This window comes from Scyliorhinus torazame, chromosome 9, assembly GCF_047496885.1.
Source record: "Scyliorhinus torazame isolate Kashiwa2021f chromosome 9, sScyTor2.1, whole genome shotgun sequence".
Lineage (NCBI taxonomy): Eukaryota > Metazoa > Chordata > Chondrichthyes > Carcharhiniformes > Scyliorhinidae > Scyliorhinus > Scyliorhinus torazame.
In genome coordinates this window covers 128,490,604-128,513,581 of record NC_092715.1, presented here as the reverse complement: position 1 = coordinate 128,513,581, position 22,978 = coordinate 128,490,604, and the positions used below count along the sequence as shown (strand labels likewise).

Here is a 22,978-nt window from a genome sequence, read left to right as displayed (position 1 = left end):
TAAGATGGCACAAAGGAACTGGCTGAAGTCTGTACCTGATATGTGCATTGCTCTCTCCTCGTTTGATGTGCATTGCTCTCTCCTCGTTTGATGTGCATTGCTCTCTCCTCGTTTGAACCCGATTCAAGTGAGATCGTGAGGACCAAGCAGACTCTCCTTTCAAATTAAAGTAAGAAGTCTTACAATACCAGGTTAAAGTCCAACAGGTTTATTTGGAATCAGTAGCTTTTGGAGCGTTGCTTCTTCATCAGGGGAATGATGACTTTAACCTGACTTCTTACAGTACCCACCCCAGTCAAATGCCAGCATCTCCATCATGGCTTTCAAATTAAAGATAAGCGAACGTGGTGTGTGTCGCGAAGGTCAGTCGGCATGGGTTGTAAGATTTTATGATTGGAAAAAGTATGTCCTGGGAAAAAAGTTTGAAAAACACTGATCTTGGGAACCCATATTACAACTGAGATTTACAGTAATTGGCCAAATATGCAATGGCCACAGGACAAAAAACTTTTTCAGCAGCAAGAAATTAGGATTAGAAGGTAGAGGCAGGTTCAGTCCAGACCACTAAACACAACTAAATGATGTTCTGAAAAGGACTGAGGTGAATTGCCCCTTCAGAGAGCCAGCAGGTGCCAAATGGCCTCCGTCTGTGTCGTAGCCATTCTGTGAACCAGTGTTTGTGCGCCCTCTGATGGTGACGAGGAAACCTGCAGCCGACGCGCCCCCTGCCGATGCACAGGCGTATCGCTCGACCCTCTGACAGGCCGGGCGGGGGACGCTCCCTTTCAGCCGCGCTCTGGTGCAACATGGAGCCCGAAAGGGCGGGGGGAGAGGCGGCTGCAGACCCGGATGGCCGGGAGGCCGGCGCAGTCTGTGCGGAGGAAGAGCAGAACGTGTTGCAGGAACTGTCCGAGTTGCCGGTGGAGGCGGCGGGCAAGAGGCCGACTTGCTCACGATGCAGGTACTGGAAGCGATGTTTGCAGCGGGAGTGTGGCCTGAGAATGGCCTCGGGTGCCAGAGTCAGCCCCAGCTGCAAGTGAGTGAGAGAGAGGAGCTCAGTGCCACAGAATAACCCCCTCCCTCAATATCACTGCTGGTTCTGCGCTTTGCATCGAAACTCTTCTTTCAAACCCCAGAAATCCAGTTTTAATTGAATATTTAAGTCTATCTAAAGTTTTAAATCGCCCCTGCTGTCTGACTCCAGTGATGCTCTGGGAAGGGGAGCTGTCTGGATTTGATTGACGGGGACATCAGCCTATTGTCCCTGTCCTTAAATCATTGGTCGCCGTGGAAACTGTGAGACGCTTGTGGGGATTGGGAGGGGGAGCCCTGTTGTAGTTTTGACATTTGCAAAGATCCAACAAACTGCACTCTGCTCATCATGCAGATCATAAAATGGTTACAGCCCATGTGGGCTTTCTGTAAGAGTTACTCTGTTAAACCCACTCCACTGCCCTTTCCCTATGAGCCTTACAATGCCTTTTATTTATCCACTAGTTTTTTGAAGGCCACGATTGCATCTGCCTTCACCACACTCAGGAAGTGCATTACAGATCCTAACTACTTGTTGCATTAAAAAAATGTATTCCCTCATATTGCCTCAGGTTCTTTGCCATTCGTTTATATCATTGTCCTGTGGTTCTTGACTCTTGTGTCAATGGGAACAGTTCTCTCTTTCTCTGTTGTCCTGATTGCTCATGATTTTGAACACCTCCATCAAATCTCCTCTTAACCTTCTCCAAGGAGTGCAGGCCCAGCTTCGCCAATTTATCCACATAACTGAAGTTTCTTATCCCTGGAACCATTCTTGTGAATCTTTTTCCGGTTCTCTTCAGTGCCTGCGCAGAATTTCACACAATGCTCCAGTTGAAGCTGAAACTGTGTTTTATAAAGATTCAGCATGACTTACTTGCTTTTGCACTGCTTGTCTCGATTGATAAAGCCCAGGATCCCGTATGTTTTATTAGCCACTTTCACAACCTGCCCTGCCATCTTCAACAATGTGTGCATATATCTTCAGGTCCCTATGCTTCTACACCCTCCTTAGAATTGTACCCTTTATATTATGTTTCCTGTTGATATCATAGAATCCCTCCAGTGCAGAAGGAGACCATTTGGCCCATCGAGACTGCACCGACCCTTTGAAAGAGTACTTCACCCAAGCTCACTCTCCCGCCCTGTCCCATTTTTCACTTAATCTAACCTATACATCTTTTTGGACACTAAAGGGCAATTTAGCACATCCAATCCACCTAACCTGCACATTTTTGGACTGTGGGAGGAAACTGGAGCACCTGGAGGAAACCCATGCAAACACAGGGAGAACGTGCAAACTCCATACAGACAGTGACCCAAGGCCAGAATTGAACCTTGGTCCCTGGTGCTGAGGCAGCATGGTTAACCAATCTGCCATCGTGACACCTATTTCCTTATACCATGTAATTGATGCAGTATTCAGCTGCATGTTGATAAGTGAGTTAAAAGATATGTACACTATTTAAAGTGAAAGCTGCGCAAACCAGCAACACTTAGAGATGCAAAGAAAGTCAACAATGGAGATTCAGGGGATGGGTTAAAATATGTTGCCCGAGCCAACCTCGTAAGAGAGCATTGTACTTTGTCATTTTAAAATTGCTTACAAACACATTGTTTGAGATAATGTACAGCATATAAATTTGTTCTTCTGCTCCTGAGGAAGATCTGTGTATAACTTGCTCTGTGCTTTAACATCACAATGTCTTAGTTTAAGATCAATGAAAGGAGATTTTCTGTTCTTAGGAAGTTTTTCTCAAGTTAATAGAAATTAACATTTTGGAGTGCGATACAGAAGTGTGTGCGTGTGATGTCTGAAATGTGATGGATGCATCCTAAAATATTATATATATGTGATAATCTCCTGTGATGAATAGTCTGGGTCTGAACGACAGTTATGATTTTTGCATGGCTTTATCTGCGAAGGGATGAATACAGCAGAGAGGATGGAACCAGAGAAAACAACATAGTGGGGTTCAGGAGGGCAAGGATAAGAGTGGTAGAGATGTGACCAGAGCTTGGAGTGCATAAAGGACGTGGTTCAGAATTATTACTTTAAAAAAATGTATTTTATTGCAAACATGTATCAAAACAGGTTACAGCGAATAAACACCCCGGGAAACATACTTCCCAACAATCAGCTATCCAGTCTGTACAGATTTTCCCCCTTTTTCACCCCCCCTCCCCCGCGACAAACAGCCCCTCAAACACGGTCACTAACATCCCCCACCTTTCCTCAAACCCCCCTGAAGAGCCCCTTTACTCATACTTTATCTTTCTAATCACAGGAAGTCGCACAGATCACCCAAGTGGTTCAGAATTCTAATAGTAAAACCATTGGATGTGAAGAAAAGTAATGGGTAATCTGTTTATTCGTGCCTGTTGAATGGCAAGTGGTGACGGTCGTTCTTCTGAAATATATTTCCTCTTGATCTGATTTTTAATCACAATATTCTGACTATGTCAGAGACACTTTTATTATTGTTGATTCAAAACTTGGAAGTATTGTAATCCATCAGGAGTTCCTTCAATAACTTGCAAGTTGTTTATTGGCGGATGTTTTTGCTCACTGATGCTGCCTAATTTGTAAGTTTCATATCTTCCTGATTGTTGTTGATTGGGAGTTTTCAATTTTTACTTTTCACCTGTGTAGACATCTGGGTTGGTCACTTCCCAACTTAAAATGGCGAACCGCAAAGACTGAAGGGAAATTCAGCCAACACAGGCAAAATTGAGCAATTACAGAAATCATGTGTATTGAAATTTGCAAAAACCAGACAGCACTGAAACCAGCAGCCATCTGCATAGTAATGAGCGATTCCAAGGCACAATCGCAACACTTAAGGTGAATAAAGCCAAGCCAGACTCCTCGGCGCCAGCAGGAGCCAAGACAAAGGAAGGCCAACGGACATTTAGGGACCGCCCAGCGATCAGGGAACAACTCCAGTATTGGAGAAATCGATCCAAGTGATCGGGATGCAGTCCAATCACTTGGAACCAGGTACGGGGTCCGCCCCGAAGGGCGGGAAGCCCCTGGGGACTATAAAGTAAAGCCCCCAAGTTCAAATCGTCCTTCTTTGGCAGGGTCACTCAGCAACTTGAATCAACCCGTGAAAGTGACCTGTCCAAGCTGCCGCATCAACCAAGTAAGTCTCCAGTCAATGCTCGCTACGAGATAGGCGCTCCTAGCTACCAGTCCATACCAGCTTTTGAATCCTGCAGATTCAGGACCTGAACGAAAGGCCATTTGTTCCCCTGACCTGGAGGACCAGTCCGAAGCCAAGTACAGGCCTTTTAGTGATAGGAATAGTCTAGAAAGTAGAGTTTATGCATGAGTAGTAACTTACTGTATATAATAAATGTGTTTTGATTTGAATCTTACTAATTGGTGTGTTGAGTTATTGATCATTACTTGAACGTGAACCTCGTGGTGGTATCATAAAGATACCTGGCGACTCTAGAGCAAAGGTTAAACAAACAGAGCAAATTACGAATTAAGAGCCAACCAAAAGTTAGCAACACCTGTAAGTAACTTGCTCAGTTGTAGTTTGTTAGTTTTCTGCAAAGGTAAAACTGGAGCCAATCATTGCAAGAGTAACCCAGAAGTTAACCTGTGGGACCAGAGAAGTCAGATGTAGAGCTGGAACAGCCAAGCTTTTCAAATGGCAAACTTTGGATGGTTCTGACAGGATTAGATCAAACGTTACACAAAAAAAGGTTAGAAGAAGTAAAACCTCTTCTAACTTCTGGGTAACTATTGTAAAGAGCAGTCCGGACTCTTTCTCCCCCCCCCACCCAACACCACCCTTTTCCCACCTCTAACCACCCAGGGGACACCTCCACCCCTGACTAACCACAACTCCACCGTATTCTACACCCCAATGATCCCAACTAGGATCTCCAAAGTAACTTCTCCCCCTCCCCGTCCTGACATGACCACTCCCCCTCTTGCAGGCACAACACAACTCGTACCCAACTCAATACACCACCTCCCCCGAGATCCGACCCCTGCACTACTCTCTGATGCTCTTTCGACCTCTGATGCCTTTTCGACCTCTGATGCCCTTTCGACCTCCGATGCTCTCCGTTGACTTCTGATTCCCCTCCTACACACCAAATCCTATCCACTTTCCTTTGTCTTGGCCTGTCAGTTTCAGTGGGACCTTTAATTTACCTGGTTTATGGCAGCTTGTGCTGTAAAAAAGGGAGTGGAAACGGCACAGTGGTGCAGTGGTTAGCACTGTTGCCTTACGGTGCTGAGGACCTGGGTTCGATCCTAGCCCCGGGTCACTGTCCGTGTGGAGTTTGTACATTCTCCCCGTGTCTGCGTGGGTCTCACCCCCACAACCCAAAGATGTGCAGGGTAGATGGATTGGCCACACTAAATTGCCCTATAATTGGAAAAATTAAAAAACAACTATAATAAAAAAGGAGTGTGTCCTTCATTTTGACAGAGCTGGGGCGCTATGCTGGGTCTCGAGGACTGTTGTGTTGTCTGAATTTTTTGTTATCAAAAATATAATTTTTCGTAAAACTTTGCAAATTTAGCATCACATAATGTGCAATGAAGTTCAATTTCTTTAAATACAGCACTGTATATGGTTGGCATTCTGAGGTGCCCCACTATACTTACAAAAACATACATTGAGGTCTGCATTTTTGTTCTCGCATCAGGAATGCAGAGTTGGGTAAATGCCCAGCTCTGCAAGCCCAACTCCTGAAAAGCTGCCTCAGATGTTCTCATTTATGTTATACCTCCTCACCTCACCACACATTCCCCATGCCCCATCCATGCCGACCCATGCCACTTCATATGCTCCACCCACTATCATATCCCTCCATACCACCCTATGCTCCTATGTCTACTCCCATGTCCCTTTTTAGTTCATTTATCAACCCAACGTCTCTATTCCGTCTCCATGTCCCTTTGTAGTCCCTTTGCCAACTTAGAGCCAACTCATGCCAACCCATACCTCATTCCCTTCCACCTTCCTTGCCAACTCATCCAATATACACCATGTACAGACCTTAGGACTCTTGTTCGATGAAATTAAGTTCCAAGTGCATTCAGGTCTGGGCACAGATTGACGGGAAGGATGCATTTACCCGAGAATGGGTACCGATCTGCATGGTGAATATACAGCTTTACCAAATGTTCAGTTTTTCTCAATGAGAAGTATAAAATTGAAGAACAGATTGAAGTAATTAGTATTTTTCCTTCTTTAGTAAGTACTTCTGCAAGTCTACACTGTGTTCAGAATTTTGATTCAGATCTTATCTGCAAGTGTCAGTGAGGGTAGAGACCGTCACAAATTTCTACCTGTATTAGTTTTTTGGCAATTGCATTGAATTCATGAAATAGACATACATTAAAAAAATTGCAGCTACTACATCCTTAGAAAGTATTTTAGAAAATATGAATTAATACGGGACCCGGATTCAATTCCAGCCTTGGGCGTTTGTCTGTGCGGAGTTTGCACTTTCTCCCAGTGTCTGCGTGGGTTTCCTCCGGGTGCTTTGGTTTCCTCCCAAAGTCCAAAGATGTGCAGGTTAGACGGATTGCCCATGCTAAAATTGCCCCCTTAGTGTCCAAAGGTTAGAGAGGGCTGTGGGGATAGGGCAGGGACGTGGGCCGAGGTAGGATGGCCATGTGACCCGATGGGCCTCCTTCTGCACTGTAGGGTTTCTATCAAATCCATGAATAATTTGACAATTGAAATATTTCAAAGTGCAAAGTTGCATTTGTCACAGTGATAACATACGATGTTTACAACACAAATAGTCTGGGGAATATAGTAACTTAAGTTGTTTTTTTCAGTAGAGGTACCTGAGAAAAAGTTGAAGACTTCATGACTCACCTTGTTTTCATGTTTTATACTAAAACAAAGGATATTCTTGTTACTTTCCCTGATTTTCACGGGGTGTGGTTTGGCCTTCATACATCTCCATCAGTGAAGTAAAGGAAAGGATGAGACTTCTGTGACTGTCTTACTGTGAATCGCACTATTGTGTAAGAGTGATAGACCAGATACATAGGCCCATAACTTACAGGTTGCCCAGCATCGCATTTGGGGGGAACCCCATGATGCACTGGGAATCCCTCTAGGATGTTCCCACTTAAGGGTTTACTCGGCAATTGCCTAGACGTGCTAGCGCCCTGTGTGGAACCATCCAGCAGAAGTTTTAAGTTGTTAACTTCAGTTGGCGCTGCCAGTTTTACCCTGATAGTTACTCTGAAAGAATTAGAACAAAATAAATCACTTTTAACTCCAGAGTGACGATTTAATAAACCCAGACACAGCCTCGCGCAGGACACCCCACACAAACAGGACCCCCCCCCCCCCTCGCCGTGTGGATATTAATTTGATTCTCGTTCCTTTGTTGTTTAGAATTATTTTCCAGATATTATCCTGAAGAAACACAGTGGCTATCTACTCCCCAGAGCAGAGTCGTCTGTGACAACAGTTTGTTGTGCTTATCGATCTGCATTTTTACTCCTCCCTGGTTTATGCTCAACAATCCCACACTGCAATGGTAACCGAAAGATTCGGCATTAAAACATATCAAGGGTGTGAGTTTGTGGCACTTCAATCAAATCAGTTGAAGAGACACATTGTTGCTTTTCCTGTTGGCGCGGTAGAGGTATTGAAAAAAGTTATTGAACAAACCCTGAAGATACACGTGTTTCCTTGGCCTACTGCAATATTCCAATGAAACCCAACGCAAACTGGAGGGGCAGGACATCCTCTTCTGATTGGGCACTTTACAGCCCCTGGGACTTAGCTTTTGACTGTGACCCTTCTCCATCTTGACCACTTTTCCATATCCCCCCAAAAACTTTTTGTCCCAATGTACCATACCCCGGTCCCCCACTTGGCCATCTGCCATTTATTATTTTGTTTTTCTTTCAATTAGCACTGACCTTTGTTGTCCTATTAACACATTCTGCTACCTTACCGTAATGCCTTATCAACACCTTCCATTGTCCTTCACACAGCCGCTTACATGTCCTCTGTCTTTTAAAAAATTCCTTGATGGGATGTGGCCGTTGCTGGATAGGCCAGCATTTATTGCCGATCCCTAGTTGCCCATGGTGGGCTGCCTTCTTGAACTGCTGCAGTCCCTGAGGTATCTTGTGCCCTCTACATCTTTGTTGCAATCTCTCCTAGCTCCAACCTATCACTGACCTTCTACTTTGTTCCACCTGCTCCATTCCCCCTTGTACAGTGCATCATCCATCTCATTTCTCCCTCTCTTTAGCTCTGAAGAAGTCAAATGGACTCAAGTGTTAACTCTGTTCTCTCTCCATAGCTGCTGCCACAGCTGCTGAGTGTTTCCAGCATTTTCTGCTTTTATTCCTGAAAGGACAAACTCAGTTTCTTAATTTTCCCATTTCCTTATTTTTTAAAATCACTCGTGGGATGTGAGCATTGCTGGCTCGGCGAGCATTTATTACCAATCCCTTATTATCTTTGAGAAGATGGTGGTGATTTGTCAACATGAACTGCTGTGGTCCATCTAGTGTAGGTACACCTAGAGTGCTGTTAAGAAGGCAGTTCCAGCTTTTAATCCGATGACAGTGAAGAAACAGCGATTATAGTATTTCCACATCCTAATCTCCTTTTACTTCACACATCACGTCACTGTATTTTCAGCATGGACATCTAACATCTTTACATCTCAATTCCCCATCTTGATCATCTTGCGTTTTTGCTCCCAATTATATCTGTTATGACGCTGCGATGTTCCACAACAATGTTTCTGGTATAGCCTCTGTTTTCTTGAACTGAGGATTCCACCCACACTTCCTTCGCCAAACCGTGTCCCACGATGGTTGACAGGACCCGCAGCCATGTTATTTACATTTCACACCTTCTCCTCTCGCCTCTTACCACCTTGTCCTAAAACCATAACAGGGTTCCCCTTGTCTCACCTTCCACCTCAGCAAGTAACATTCATGCCACACAAGTGCCTCCCTTGAGAACTGTCGATTCTGATACTGGGAAAGTGTTCCATATCCAAAAGGCAAATTGAAAATGGAAAAGGAAGGAAAATTGTCCTGTGTCCACAAAGAGGAGTGTCCACAGGAGGGAGATAGAGAACCTAGTGGAGTGGTGTAGCGACAACAATCTCTCCCTCAATGCCAGCAAAATGCCAGCAAAACTAAAGAGCTGGTCATTGACTTAAGGAAGCAAAGTACTGTGCACACCCCTGTCAGCATCAACGGGGCCGAGGTGGAGATGGTTAGCAGTTTCAAATTCCTCGGGGTGCACATCTCCAAAAATCTGTCCTGGTCCACCCACGTCGACGCTACCACCAAGAAAGCACAACAGCGCCTATACTTCCTCAGGAAACTAAGGAAATTCGGCATGTCCACATTAACCCTTACCAACTTTTACAGATGCACCATAGAAAGCATCCTATCGAGCTGCATCACAGCCTGGTATGGCAACTGCTCGGCCCAGGACCACAAGAAACTTCAGAGAGTCGTGAACACCGCCCAGTCCATCACACGAACCTGCCTCCCATCCATTGACTCCATCTACACCTCCCGCTGCCTGGGGAAAGCGGGCAGTATAATCGAAGATCCCTCCCACCCGGCTTACTCACTCTTCCAACTTCTTCCATCGGGCAGGAGATACAGAAGTCTGAGAACACGCACGAACAGACTCAAAAACAGCTTCTTCCCCAATGTCGCCAGACTCCTAAATGACCCTCTTATGGACTGATTTCATTAACACTACACCCTGTATGCTTCATCCGATGCCAGTGCGTTTGTAGTTACATTGTATATGTTGTGTTGCCCTATTATGTATTTTCTTTTATTCCCTTTTCTTCTCATGTACTTAATGATCTGTTGAGCTGCTCGCAGAAAAATATTTTTCGCTGTACCTCGGTACACGTGACAATAAACAAATTAAAAAATAAATTAAAATTTAAAAAAAAAGTAAAATAAACTTGATTTCATAAGCACAAGACAAATTCTTCCTTATGTTAAAACTTGAATATTGAAGTGCTTCTGTTGTATTGCTCTACTGCAATCACTTGGTGGTGCTATGGGGAACAGCTAGACAGCAGAGTTGCTTCAGCACTGAAACCTTTACCACATCACCACCCAGTCAGAAAAGAGTGTCACTCCAGAAACAACACATCTCTGAATTTTCAGATTCATTTTTAGGGGCAAGTTTCCAACACTGGAATTTTTAAACTTTCATTTCACATCATTTAGCTGCGTGATTTGATATGTCACTGCTGTGCATTATTATTAAGTATACGTATATAATTAAGAGGCCCCTTGAAGGATTGATACTGGGACATGGTTCCATGGATGCTGACTGCATTGAGCATTTACTCATAGACAATGAATACTGTTCAGGATGTGACGATTGGACCTATCCTAATCCTTACTCATTATCCATTCACGCATTCTTCTACCAAAGATTAATGTGTAATGATCAAGAGTGGGAACCCAGGGCGGCATGTGGCACAGTAGATAGCACTGGGATTGTGGCGCTGAGGACCCGGGTTCGAATCCTGGCCCTGGGTCACTAACTGTGTGGAGTTTGCACATTCTCCCCATGTCTGCGTGGGTTTCACCCCCACAATCCAAAGATGTGCAGGCTATGTTAGACAATTAGTTGCTGTGATATGAAGAGTCTAAAGTTCTGTTCCTTTTTCACAAACATTCATTTATTTTCTTCCAACAGCCTTTGCACAAAACTCTCACTATACATCACCTGACAGAGGCCACCTGAAACCCCTTTTCATATCAGTGTCAATTAATGGATACTTAACATAAATGAGACAACTAATTGCAATGTCTCTTAACCCATTACTTAACAGTCGCCCCTTGGAGAAAAAAAATTAGGTGAAAACAAAATTTCAAGAAACTCAAAAACACACACATGATTTGCCCCCTTTGTTTTTTTGTTTGGACGAGAAAGAAAAAAAAAAAGTCACAGAAACAAGCGCCCTTCATTAACAATATCCAAAAGTTTCTGTGAACTCGTCCCTCTTTTCGTAAAACAGTCTGACAGTTGATAGCTCCTGTCAACCCATTTAATTTTTGTTATTTCCCCTCTGTCCAACATCTGCTTCAAACTTGCGATGTCTATCCGTAACCTCTTTTCATTGACACTTTTTGTAGAGTCCACATTTTCCCACAGGGATTTATTGTCAATGTAACAGTCAATAGGTATATTACCCAAATCCCCGAATCCCAAAATTTCTGTCAATATCATACTTATATAAAATGCCATATCCACCGCCTCTACAAGGCTTAACGTCTCAGCAGCCAAAGTGCTTTTTACCACTCTCCTTATTTTCTTTGTTTCCCACACAAGCGGGCAACATTTACCATTGTTCCCCAAAAGGAAAATTATGAAACCTCCTGCGCTTGAAACCCCATTACATAAATTTGCGTAGGACACATCACTATAAACGATGAGTTTCAAGTGCCTAAGGTCACCTAAAACTGGGAACTTCAAAACACAGTCCTGCATTTTTAGTTGGCCAACTCTTTATTTGCTCTTATTATGTCTTCCACTTTGTGATCATTCATTTTTGTACTCAACTCTAAGACATCAAAACTCACGTCCGGTCTAGTCTGTCTACCTAACCAGTTCAGTTGCCCAATTAAACTTCGCAGTTGCTCTTTTTCTATCTTTGAAACCATTGCGTCTTTTTGTGAAACTCGGCCACGACTAATTGCTTTTGAGCTGATGCTTTCTAAATAAGATTGCTGACGTAAAGTTGCCCCTAACTTAGTCTGTCCAATTTCCAGTCCAATATATTTAAATGCACCGTAAGCCTGACTTCCAACCCTTAATTCTTTCCTCAAACCAGAGATTACAATAGCTTCAAAATCACTAATCCCCCCCCCACAAAAAATCATTGACATGCATCATAAAAATGCCAGAAAGATTTCCTTTATAGTGCCAGTAAAACATTGCAGGATCTGCTTTCAACTGGCAACAGCCTAACTTTAACAAAACTGACCTTACCGAAAAATACCAGACTCTAGATGCATCATTTAATCCATATACACATTTGTTCAACTTCCAGAGTACCCCTTCTGTGTTAGCTGCTTCTTTAGGAGGATGAAGAAAAATGTCTCTCTGGAGCTGATGCCCCTGCAAAAAGGCAGCTTTTATATCTATAGGTTTGCATTCCCATGCCTTTGTGGCTAATAGAGCCAAGAAAGATCTTTAAAATAACCTTTCCTGCTGTAGGTGAATCTACCCTTAAATCCTGATCTAAGTTTTCTTCAAATCCCCTTGCCACAAGCCTGGCCTTTGCCTTATAAGTTCCATCCGGAAGAACCTTTTCCATGCAAATCCATCTGTGGGATAGAGCTCTTTGTCCCCTATCCGGTACTTCCGTGTATACCCCAAATTCACTCCAATTATGCAATTCTTGCTGTTTAGCTTCTTTGATAACTTTTTCATCTAATTTATTTGAAGCCACCAAAATCTCACGTGCATGTGGGCTTCTACTCCTATTAGTATTCGTAGTCTTACTCATGTTCCGAGATCTTGATAAACTACGTCCCCTCTCCCGCCTGGTATCTCGTTCTTTACTGCTACTGCTTGATCTTTCCCTTCTGCTGTGGGATGGCCTTTCAATAGTTCTTGACCTTTTCCTGCGGACCTGTTCATTATCCGATGTACTATCTGAACTGGCACTGCGTTTCTGTGCCCTCCATTTTTGAACTTTGTTTTCCCAATCCATTGTCCGGACTCCTTCCCCTGAATGCTGTACATTCAACCAATGTTTATACTTTCCAGTGGCCTTCCCTGCTCTACTAATAACAGTTGCATCCTTCCATTGACTAGACCCTTCAGGCAAGTATGTCACTTTTGTACCAACTTTTGGCAGTTGCCCTTTAGGAAAAATGGCCTGTTCTAATTCATCAGAAGTGTTGTGTTCCTCCACAGAAACCCTGTCGATATCAGTTAATTGGTCCTCATAGTTCTGTAACACATGCGTACCAGATGACTCTGGTTCCTCGTCATATCTGTTTGCTCGGTCTAAGTTTGAAAATTTATAATCTGTACCCATTATCCTTGATGAATGTACCCTAACAGTTTGATTACCATGTTGCAAAATAATTGTTTTGCCATCTATGCCTATGATCTTCCCTGGGCCTTTCCATTCATTAGAATTGTCTCTCTCATAGTATACCATGCTTCCTTGCTGAAAAACGGCATCTGATGGCCGTACGTTATGTCTTAAAGCTCTGTGAATTCTTTCAGAGACTTCTGCTTCCAAAAAAGCTTTTCTACTGTGATGTAATGCATTTAAATGTTCAGCAAAACCAGAGCTAATTGTAGTCCTCTCCCAAGCTGGAGGCTGGTCATCCAAAATGGACGGAATTTTAGGATTTCTACCAAACACTAATTGATAAGGACTATAGCCCCCAACCATCTGCAATGAATTATTTGCATGTACTGCCCATGCTAAAGCTGAATTTAGCCTGCAATTTGGTCGATCTGCCAAAATTTTCCGAAGCATGTCATCGATGACAGCATGATTTCTTTCACAGACACCATTACTAAATGGGCTTTCTGCAGCTGTATTCATAACTCTGATATTCATGTTTTCACACATATCCCTAAACTCCTCATTAGCAAATTCTCCCCCATTGTCCGTAAGGAATTTTGCCGGTGGACCCATTCCTGTCCCTATCCATTTTTCCATGATTTGATCCAGAATTACTCTCTTTTCTTTACTTCGTACAATCATTGATTGACTAAATCTGGTTGCTAAATCTACAAAATGCGAAATAAATATATTATTTGCTTTATCCCAGATCTTAAGATCCATGGCCACAATGTCGTTAAAATCCCTGGCCAAAGGTAGGGTTACTATCGGTGTTGCTGGTGTCCTTCTGTACTTCCTACAAACTTCACAGCGGTCACTAACCTGTTCTATCAGTTTAGTATAGGCATCATCCCTTACCCCTGCATCCTTTAATACATTTTTCAGCCTCCGAGGAGACAGATGTGCAAATTGCCTATGCAGTTTTAATACCACAAGCTTTTTATCAGCTAAAGTCCCATTTTCAACTGCCATTAACACATCCTTAACCACTCTACTTGAAATATTATTTGTCAGTAATGGAATACAGTAGTGTCCCGACTGTGTAAATTGTAAGTCCACCGTCTTTCCAAAAACTTTTGCCTTATCCTGTTCCATATCCAGTTTCAGGTGTGCTTTCTTCATCGATGGTCTGCTCAGAAGCAAAGGTATCTCACTTGATACAACATCTGTGCTAATGAAATGATTCACCTCGGCAATATTGCAAGGGATCACCACTCTTTTCAGCGACTTCAGAGTATTATCATCCCCAAACCTGAAACATGTGGAACTTTCAAATTCCTTAACCTTGTTACGATTTTCAGCATTCAAAGAGTCCAGGTAACATTTTAACCAGTCAATTCCATACACAGTAGATGTGCAGCCACTGTCCAATACAGCACAGCTGAAGGATTCTGCAACCAGCAACCTCCTTACCGGCGTAAAACTGCTTGTCAATAGGACAATGTCTTCTTTCTGGTCACTATCTTTTTCCTCTTCTGACTCTTCCATGTCATGTGTCGCTTCAAACACTCTATCATAACGAGTTGGACAGTTGAAAGCATAATGGTATTGAGAGTCACATCAAAAACATCGATTTATCATGCCCCGTGCATTTCTGGGGTTCATCTTCCTATTGTAGGTTCTAACTGGGTTTCTGTCTTCATAATTTCCTTGTCTCGGTCTCCTTCTATAGTCGTGAGCCCTGTTCGTAGCCATACGATTTCGCCATCCTGTTAGTAGTGTTTCTTCCGTATTCTGCCTTATTGCAGGCTGACCTATTTGGGTCATCAGAGCCATCGGAATCGAATGTTTCCCAAGAAACTTTTGTAAAGCTTTTGTCATCTGTTCGAATAAGGTATCCTTATCAGTAAACTGAACTCCTGTCAAAACCAGGAGCCTATCCATGTTGCTCACTCTAGCACAGTCAACACAGGCCTCTGGAAACTCCAGGTTGTGTTTCTGCAGTCTTTTATATAGTCTGCCAAATTCCATTATATAGTCTTCCATGGAGATATCCTCCATTTTCCGGAACTTATCAAAATCCGACCATGCTTCATACGTACTTAACAAGCCATCTTTCTTATAAATCTTATCCATATAATGTAATAAAGTCTCCAGACCTTCTTCTAAGTCTAACTCTTCCAATTCCAGCTCAGAAAGCACTTTGTTTCAGATTTTACTGCCATATGGTCTCGAAAGAGCCAATGCCATACCTTGTTTTCTCTTTCCCAAAGCAGTTACCTTCGTCCACATAACTACTGCACTTCTCCATTGGTCGTATGATTCCCTTTCAGAAAATAAAGGAGGATAGTCATATCCAGCCATCTTTATCCTCGGTTCTACTATATATCCCTTTTTTTTTCTTTTCTCACTCACTCCTTGGTTTGATCTGGAAAAGTTGTATCGTTCAACCCTTCACATTTTCACAGCAACCATCCTCTGCTACCAATTGTTAGACGTTTTAGTTGCTGTGATATGAAGAGGCTAAAGTTCTGTTCCTTTTTCACAAACACACATTTATTCCCTTCCAACAGCCTTTGCACAAAACTCTCACTATACAGCACCTGACAGAGGCCACCTGAGGCCCCTTTACATATCAGTGTCAATTAATGGATACTTAACATAAATGAGACAACTAATTGCAATGTCTCTTAACCCATTACTTAACAGGCTAGGTGGATTGACCATGCTAAATTGCCCCTTAATTGGAAAAAAAAAGAATTGGGTACTCTAAATTTATTTTTAAAAAAGAGTGGGGACCCTGACAGGTTTTCTATCCTATCCCTGGAAGCCACTGTTGTGTCCCTCTTGTCAACGTGATTTAAATCAGTAAATTAAGCAGGCTGATGATCTAACCTGGAACTTTCTTTGGGTAATATGACACTGTATCAAGAGCGTCTATTGCCAGGGAACTTTAACATTAATATAGAAAACTATTTTATTATATTTGAATGGGTTTCGTAGAATTTACAGTGCAGAAGGAGGCCATTCAGCCCATCGTGTCTGCATCGGCTCTTGGAAAGAGCATCCTACCCAAGGTCAACACCTCCACCCTATCCCCATAACCCAGTAACCCCACCCAACACTAAGGGCAATTTATCATGGCCAATCCACCTAACCTGCACATCTTTGGACTGTGGGAGAAAACCGGAGCACCCGGAGGAAACCCACCCACACACGGGGAGGATGTGCAGACTCCATACAGACAGTGACCCAAGCCAGAATCGAACCTGGGACCCTGGAGCTGTGAAGCAATTGTGCTATCCACAATGCTACCGTGCTGCCCACTATGTACATATGTTCGAATGTACAATGCCAGTTCTATCAGCTTTCTGAAATATTTTTAGAGATTATGCAACTCTGCTGAATATTTATAATATTTTGAAAATCAAATTCAGGATTTTGAAGGATTTCCACTCTCTCCATATCTTGACATTACAGTTTACATTTCAGGGTGTACTTGATTTCCATGTTTTAGTAAGAGAAGATGCAAGTGATTTTCGATCCTTTCTCAGCATAGAAAGTTGCTGATACAATACAAATTAGCATTTCAAAATTCATTCGTGAGATGTAGCGTTTTTGGCAAGGCCAAACATTTATTGCCGATCCCAAGAACTGGATTTTAATGCATAGAGAGTGAAGGGGCCAACAGTGCTTGGGAAATCAAGAAATGTAAGAAACACATCTTTAGAAGCTTTTTAATGCAACACTTCATTAATATTTGATATCTGGAATTCACATCAAATTAGTGCCAGTTCGGATGATGACGATCCACTTTATTTTTCATTCCTGGCATTTGGGCATCGCTGGCAAGGCCAGCATTTATTGCCCATCATTCATTGCCCATGGGAAGGTGCTAATGAGCCGTCTTCTTGAACCACTGCAGTCCTTTTTTATTAAATGTATTTTATTTCAAACATATATGAAAAGTTACAATATATACATAATTCGGGAAAAAAACTTCCCAACACACAACCACACAATTTGTACAGATTTTCCCCTTTTTTGTCCCCCCCCCTCCCCCCGCGTGACGAACAACTCCTGAAACACAGACACAAACCTCCCCCACCTTGCCTCGAAACCCTCCGCTGAACCCCATAACTTGTATTTGATCTTTTCCAGCCGAAGCAAGTCATATAAGTACCCCAGCCAGGTTGTTACTCCCAGTGGGGTTGATGACCGCCACTCCAATAAAATTAGTCGCCGGGCAATCAGAGAGGCGAAGGCCATAACATCGGCCCTCCTCCCCTCCATCAGCTCCGGCTTCTCCGAAATCCCAAATATCGCCATCAAAGGGTCCTGCTGAACCTCCTCACCCGCTATCCTTTCATGCGCCGCGAACATTCCCGCCAGAATCTCTCCAGCTTATCGCAGCCCCAGAACATATGTGCATGGTCCGCTGGTCCCCACCCACACTTCTCACACTCATCTGCCACCCCCTGAAAGAACCCACTCATTCTTGCCCGTGTCATATGTACCCTGTGCAGGAGGAGGTCGCATTTACCCTTTGTAGCGCCTCACTCCATACTCCCCAGTTTATCTCCCCACCCAGCTCCCCTTCCCACTTCTCCTTAATTTTCCCACCCGCTCTCCTCCCTGCTCTTCTAGCCACCTTTATATGTCTCTGATCCTGCCCTCCCCTTCCATGTCCGGATGCAACAGTCACTCCAGCAAGATGTATCTTGGGGAACTCTTTCCAAACCTTCTGCGCAAAGCCAACTTATCTGCAGGTACCTAAACTCACTTTTTCTCGGGAGCTCTACCCTCTCCTTTAATTCATCTATACTGGCAAACCCTTCTTCCAGATACAAATCCCTCACCTTAACCAGCCCCACTTTTCTCCATTTCCTGTATGTGCTATCTATCTTCCCCCCCCCGGCACAAAACTGTGGATTTCTCACAACAGCATTAACACTGACATCCCCTCTACCCTAAAGTGCATTATCAGCTGGTTCCAGATCTTCACCATGGACTGCACCATCGGGCTCCCTGAGAATCTTCTCGGCGCCAATGACAATGCTGCCGTCACCATAGCCCTTAAGCTGGCCCCCTACAGGATTCCTCCTCCATTCTAACCCATTCTCTACCATCTCCTTCCCGCCATCGCCTCATCCTCTCCACGTTCGCTACCCAATAGTGATGTAGCAGATTCGGAAATGCCAACCCTTCCTGCTGCCTCTATAACAGGGTCCTCTTAACCCTTGGCACCTTCCCTTCCCATACAAAGTCCAAAATAATTATGTCCAGTTTCTGAAAGAAGGCCTTCGGTATAAAGATCGGGAGTGTCTGGAATATGAACAGCAACCTGGGCAGAATGTTCATCTTAACTACTTGGACCCTCCCTGCCAAAGTCATATGCAGCGTGTCTCACCTCTTCAGATCTTCCCTAGCCTCCTCCACCAGTCCTCCAGCGGATCCCAAACATACTGTTGGTGTTTTTAGCACCCAGTGACGCCAATAATGTTGCTCTGTTTCGGTCCCAACAGAGTCACCAATACTGTGGATATTTCTATTTATCTTAGTGAACCACAAGCCTTCCCTTGCATCGATCAAATGACCACGCAACCAGTTAGTTAGTTCAAAAGATGGTTTATTTACACACACAAGAGTTATCTCAACATGCAAACACAATATCTACTACGAGTTAAACTACACCTATCAGCTACAATAACCTATACTTAACTTCAGGGCAACCGGCACTGTGCAAATGGATAAGGCCTTTATCTGGATTTCACTTGGCAGTTTTGAAGGAAGTGGCTCTGTCTCTGTTGGGCTCATCTGTCAGGTAGCAATCGTTGGTCTTGAACTTGGCTGGCTGTTCCTGCTACAATTAGGTTGGCACGGGCCGGATCCAAAAGAGTCAGAGCACATGGCTGTGCTCTCTTTTATCCCTCTAGGATCACGCTCTTTGGGGCGGGTTTCGATCAGGTCTGGTTACCTGTGTTTCAGATACACATAGGCTCTGTATCTGTCTGAGTCCTGGGTTTGCTATAATTCCCATGGTCCTTTGCAGGTGCCCATCTTAGATGGCTGCAATACAATAGTAGGTCGTCAGCATTGAGCGACACCCGATGATCCCTCGCCACTCTGCTGGCCCCCTACGAGCCATTGGCAGAGGCTCTATATCCAGCGCAACCAGCAAAAGCGCCAGTGGGCACCCAGTGGGCCTTGTTCCCCTGTGTAATTCAAAGTTCCGTGAACCAATGTCATTCGTCCGCACACTTGCCCTCGGTGCCACATATAACCGGCACGCCCATGCCACAAACTTTGGTCTAAACCCAAACCTTCCCCGGACCTCAAACAGGTACCGCCACTCCACCTGGTCGAATGCCTTCTCTGCATCCATGGGCACCACGATCTCCGGTACCTGAACTCTCGATGGGCTCATAATCACATTTAACAGCCTCTTTACATTACTAGAAAGCTGCCTGCCCTTCACGAAGCCTGTTTGGTCCTCCGCAAACATCCCCAGGACACAACCTTCCATCCTTCCCGCCACCAACTTAGCCAGCACTTGCACGTCTATAGTTAACAGCGATATGGGCCTAAATGACCCACATTCCAACGGGTCCTTCCCTTTTTTTGGTATGAACATTTGGTATGTCGTTGCCTGAGTCATCGTCTCCAGCAACACCCCCTTCTCCAACACCTCACTAAACGCCCCCAAGAGATGTGGTGCCATCGGGCCCCAGGGCCTTCCCCGACTTCATGCCCCTTGGACTGATCACTGTCTCCCTCAGCCCCAGAGGCTCCCCTCGTGCCTGCCTCTTCTCTTCTCTTCCGCCAGCTGTGGAAAATCCAGTTCATCTAAGAACCGTCCCATGTCCCCTTCTTCACCCTCCCCGGTCCACCCTGTACAGCTCCTTTATAATAATCCCCAAATGCCTCGTTTATCTGCCCGGCTCCGACACCACATCTTCTGCCCCAGTCCGTGTCTTCAGCCTCTGCAGCTGATGCGCTAACATTCAACTCGCCTTCTCTCCGTATTCATAGAGCACCCCTCTTGCCCTAAACAGCTGTCCTACCGCCCTCCCTGTTGTCAACTATCAGATTGCCCTCGTAACTTTTTTTCCCCAAACCAATCCCTACTTGGTGGGCACCCTCGAGTACTCCCTATCTACCTCCACTATCTCGTTCATTAGCCGTTTGTATTCCTCACTCCTTTTCCTATCCGCTTGTGCCTTGAATGAGATAATCTCCCCTCGGATCACCGCTTTTAGTGCTTCCCAAAAAGTGGCCGCCGACACCTCCTCGTTTTGGTTCAATTCTACATAATCTTTAATAACAGCCCGCACTTTGTCACAAAGCCCTCTTATCTGCCAACAACCCTGAATCGAGACTCCACCCTAGTCTCTGCACCTGTCCCGATCTAAGCCCAATCTCCGGCCAATGGGGCTTATGGTCCGTGATTACTATCCCCGCGTACTCTGCCCCCTCCACCCCAACCAAAATCTCCCGGCTCACCACAAAAAAGTCAATTCTGGAATATCCCCTGTACACATACGAAAAAAAGGAATACTCCCCCGGGTTCTTGAAGTGCCACCGGTCCACCATACCCATCTTTTCCATAAACCCACCCAGCTCCTTTGCCATACGTATCCTACCCATTGACCTGGGACTCGATCTATCTAACCTCGGCTCTAGGATAGTATTTTTTAAACTTAATTCCGGGGACCCATTTTTACCAACCGGCCAACCTTTGCGACCCACCATTTTCTCTGACCTTGCTTGTTGCTGACAAAAATGGAGGAAATGGTTTTGGGTCCCTTTGGCCCAAATTGTCCCTTTGGCTCCCCGAACTTGAAAAAAGTAGTTTTGCGCATGTGCACTGATGATCGGGCACGCATGCGCAGTGCGGCTGAATTTAAAAAATCTGTTCCTGGCCATTTTGAAGGCCGCTCGCAGCCGGCATTATTAAAAGCCAGCTACTGCGGCTGTTGTACGCGGATTTGCGCGATCCGGAGCGTTGCGATGGATGGCTCCACGACCCTCCCAACACCTGTCCGCGACCCACCCGTGGGTTGCGCCCACACAATTAAAATCTCCTCCCATAATCAACACATGCATGGCCACAGTTGCGAGCAACCCCCTCATACAACCTTCATCATGCCAATTCGGTGCATACACGTTCACCAGTACCACCGCGTCCCTTCTAATACTCCACTCACCATCACTTATCTCCTGCCCGGGTCCCTCACTTCTTTTGCGCTCACAAATCCCGTTTCCTTACTCATCCAAATTGCCACTCCCCGCGACTTTGAATCAGACCCCGAGTGCAAAAGCTGGCCCACCCATCCCTTCCTTAGCCTAACCTGGTCCTTCACGTGGAAGTGCGTCTCCTGCAGAAAGACCACCTCCGCTTTCAAGCTCCTGAGGTGTGCAAAGACCCGTGATCTGTTGACCAATCATTGAGTCCTCGCACGTTCCACATTATCAGCCTTACCAGGGGCTTACTCCACCATTCCCCTCTACCGTCCGCCATCCTCCTCTTTTGGCTCTACCCCTGTTAATTTCACCCTATACCATGCCCACCCAAGATGGCCCCTTTCTCTGCCCCGGCTATGTTTCTTCTCCAACCTTGTCTCGTCGCATCGGAGGAAAGGAAAACCCCCCACTCCTTCCAACCCCCACTCTACCCATACTCCCAATTACGTCAAAGTGCCAGCACCTCAGTCTTCCAGGATTGTTCAGTTCAACTCTCTCCCAGTTTATGCTCCCTGATAAAGTCATTGGCCGTTTCTGGGGTCTTGAAATAGTATTGCTGGCCTTCATATGTCAAAGCTTTTCCAGGTAGAGCAGTCCAAACCTGATTCACTGTTGATACAGCACCGCTTTGGCTTAGTTCAACCCCGCACGCCGCTTTGCCAGCTCAGCTCCAATGTCCTGGTATATTCGGACCTTGTTCCTCTCCCATTCACAGTTGCGCTTCTCCCTGGCCCACTTCAGAATCTTCTCTTTCTCCACGACCTTATGGAGCCTCATGATCACCGCCTGCGGCGGCTCCCCTGCTCTAGGCTTTTGCCTCAGAGACTGTGCGCTCCGTCCACTTCAGAGGCCTTATCCAACACCTCCTCCGCCAGCATCCTTGAAACGTACCTTGTGGCACTCACACCTTCCACTCTTTCAGGCAGGCCCACTACCGCAGATTCTACCTTCTCGATCTATTTTCCTGCTCCTCCACCTTTGCTCTCAACGTCTTGCAAAGGTCTCCTAAGAGCCCCACCTGTCTCCAATGCCATCGCCCAATCGCTGTGGTCCGACATCACCCTTTCAATCTCTCGGATCTGCGATCCCTGTGCCTCCAAACATTTCTCCACCCTCTCTATCGGGCCCTTCAGTGGTGCCACAGCCCCTTCGATGGCCTTCGAGTGATCCTCCTGGATCACCTTCCTCTGCTGGTGGAACGCTTCCTTGATGAAGACCATCAACTGTTCCATTTGGGGCTTTGCTACTTGCACTGGCCCTTCCCCCTCCGCTATCTTTCCTCTGGCTGCTGCGCCACGGGTCTCTTGGCCAAGTCCTTCACCTGCCAGGTTTGGTAACCAGCAGACATACCACTCCTGGGGGGAACCTCTCCTCCGACCTTCAGCTACACTTTGCTGTCGAAGTTGCATCCAATTTGGGGTAAAAATAGCTCTTTTCTACACCTTCAAGCAGAAGCTGCCCTGTGTGTGACCACTCACACCATGGTCGCCACCGGAAGTCGAATCACTGCAGTCCTTGTGCTGTAGGTATACCCACAGTGCTGTTAGGGCGGGAATATTTCGAGGTCAAATTGATATGTGACTTGGAGGAGAATGTCATTCCAAAGTGTTTGTTGCCCCTATTCTCAGTATCGAGGCCATGGGTTTGGAAGATGCGCTTG

At 45.1% G+C, this 22,978-nt stretch overlaps 1 protein-coding gene across 3 annotated transcripts in view; it reads left to right on the top strand.

Annotated features, from left to right (window-relative positions):
* The first annotated feature begins 759 nt into the window (after positions 1 to 759).
* Positions 760 to 22,978, top strand: part of dtwd2 (DTW domain containing 2) — a 244,913-nt gene continuing 222,694 nt past the window's right edge. Inside the window, exon 1 of one of the 3 annotated variants that reach the window (XM_072516507.1) lies at positions 760 to 961. In XM_072516507.1, the coding sequence (XP_072372608.1) occupies positions 807 to 961 (155 nt within the window). In that variant the 5' untranslated portion in view covers positions 760 to 806. The other 2 variants (XM_072516506.1, XM_072516508.1) reach the window with 2 other exon arrangements.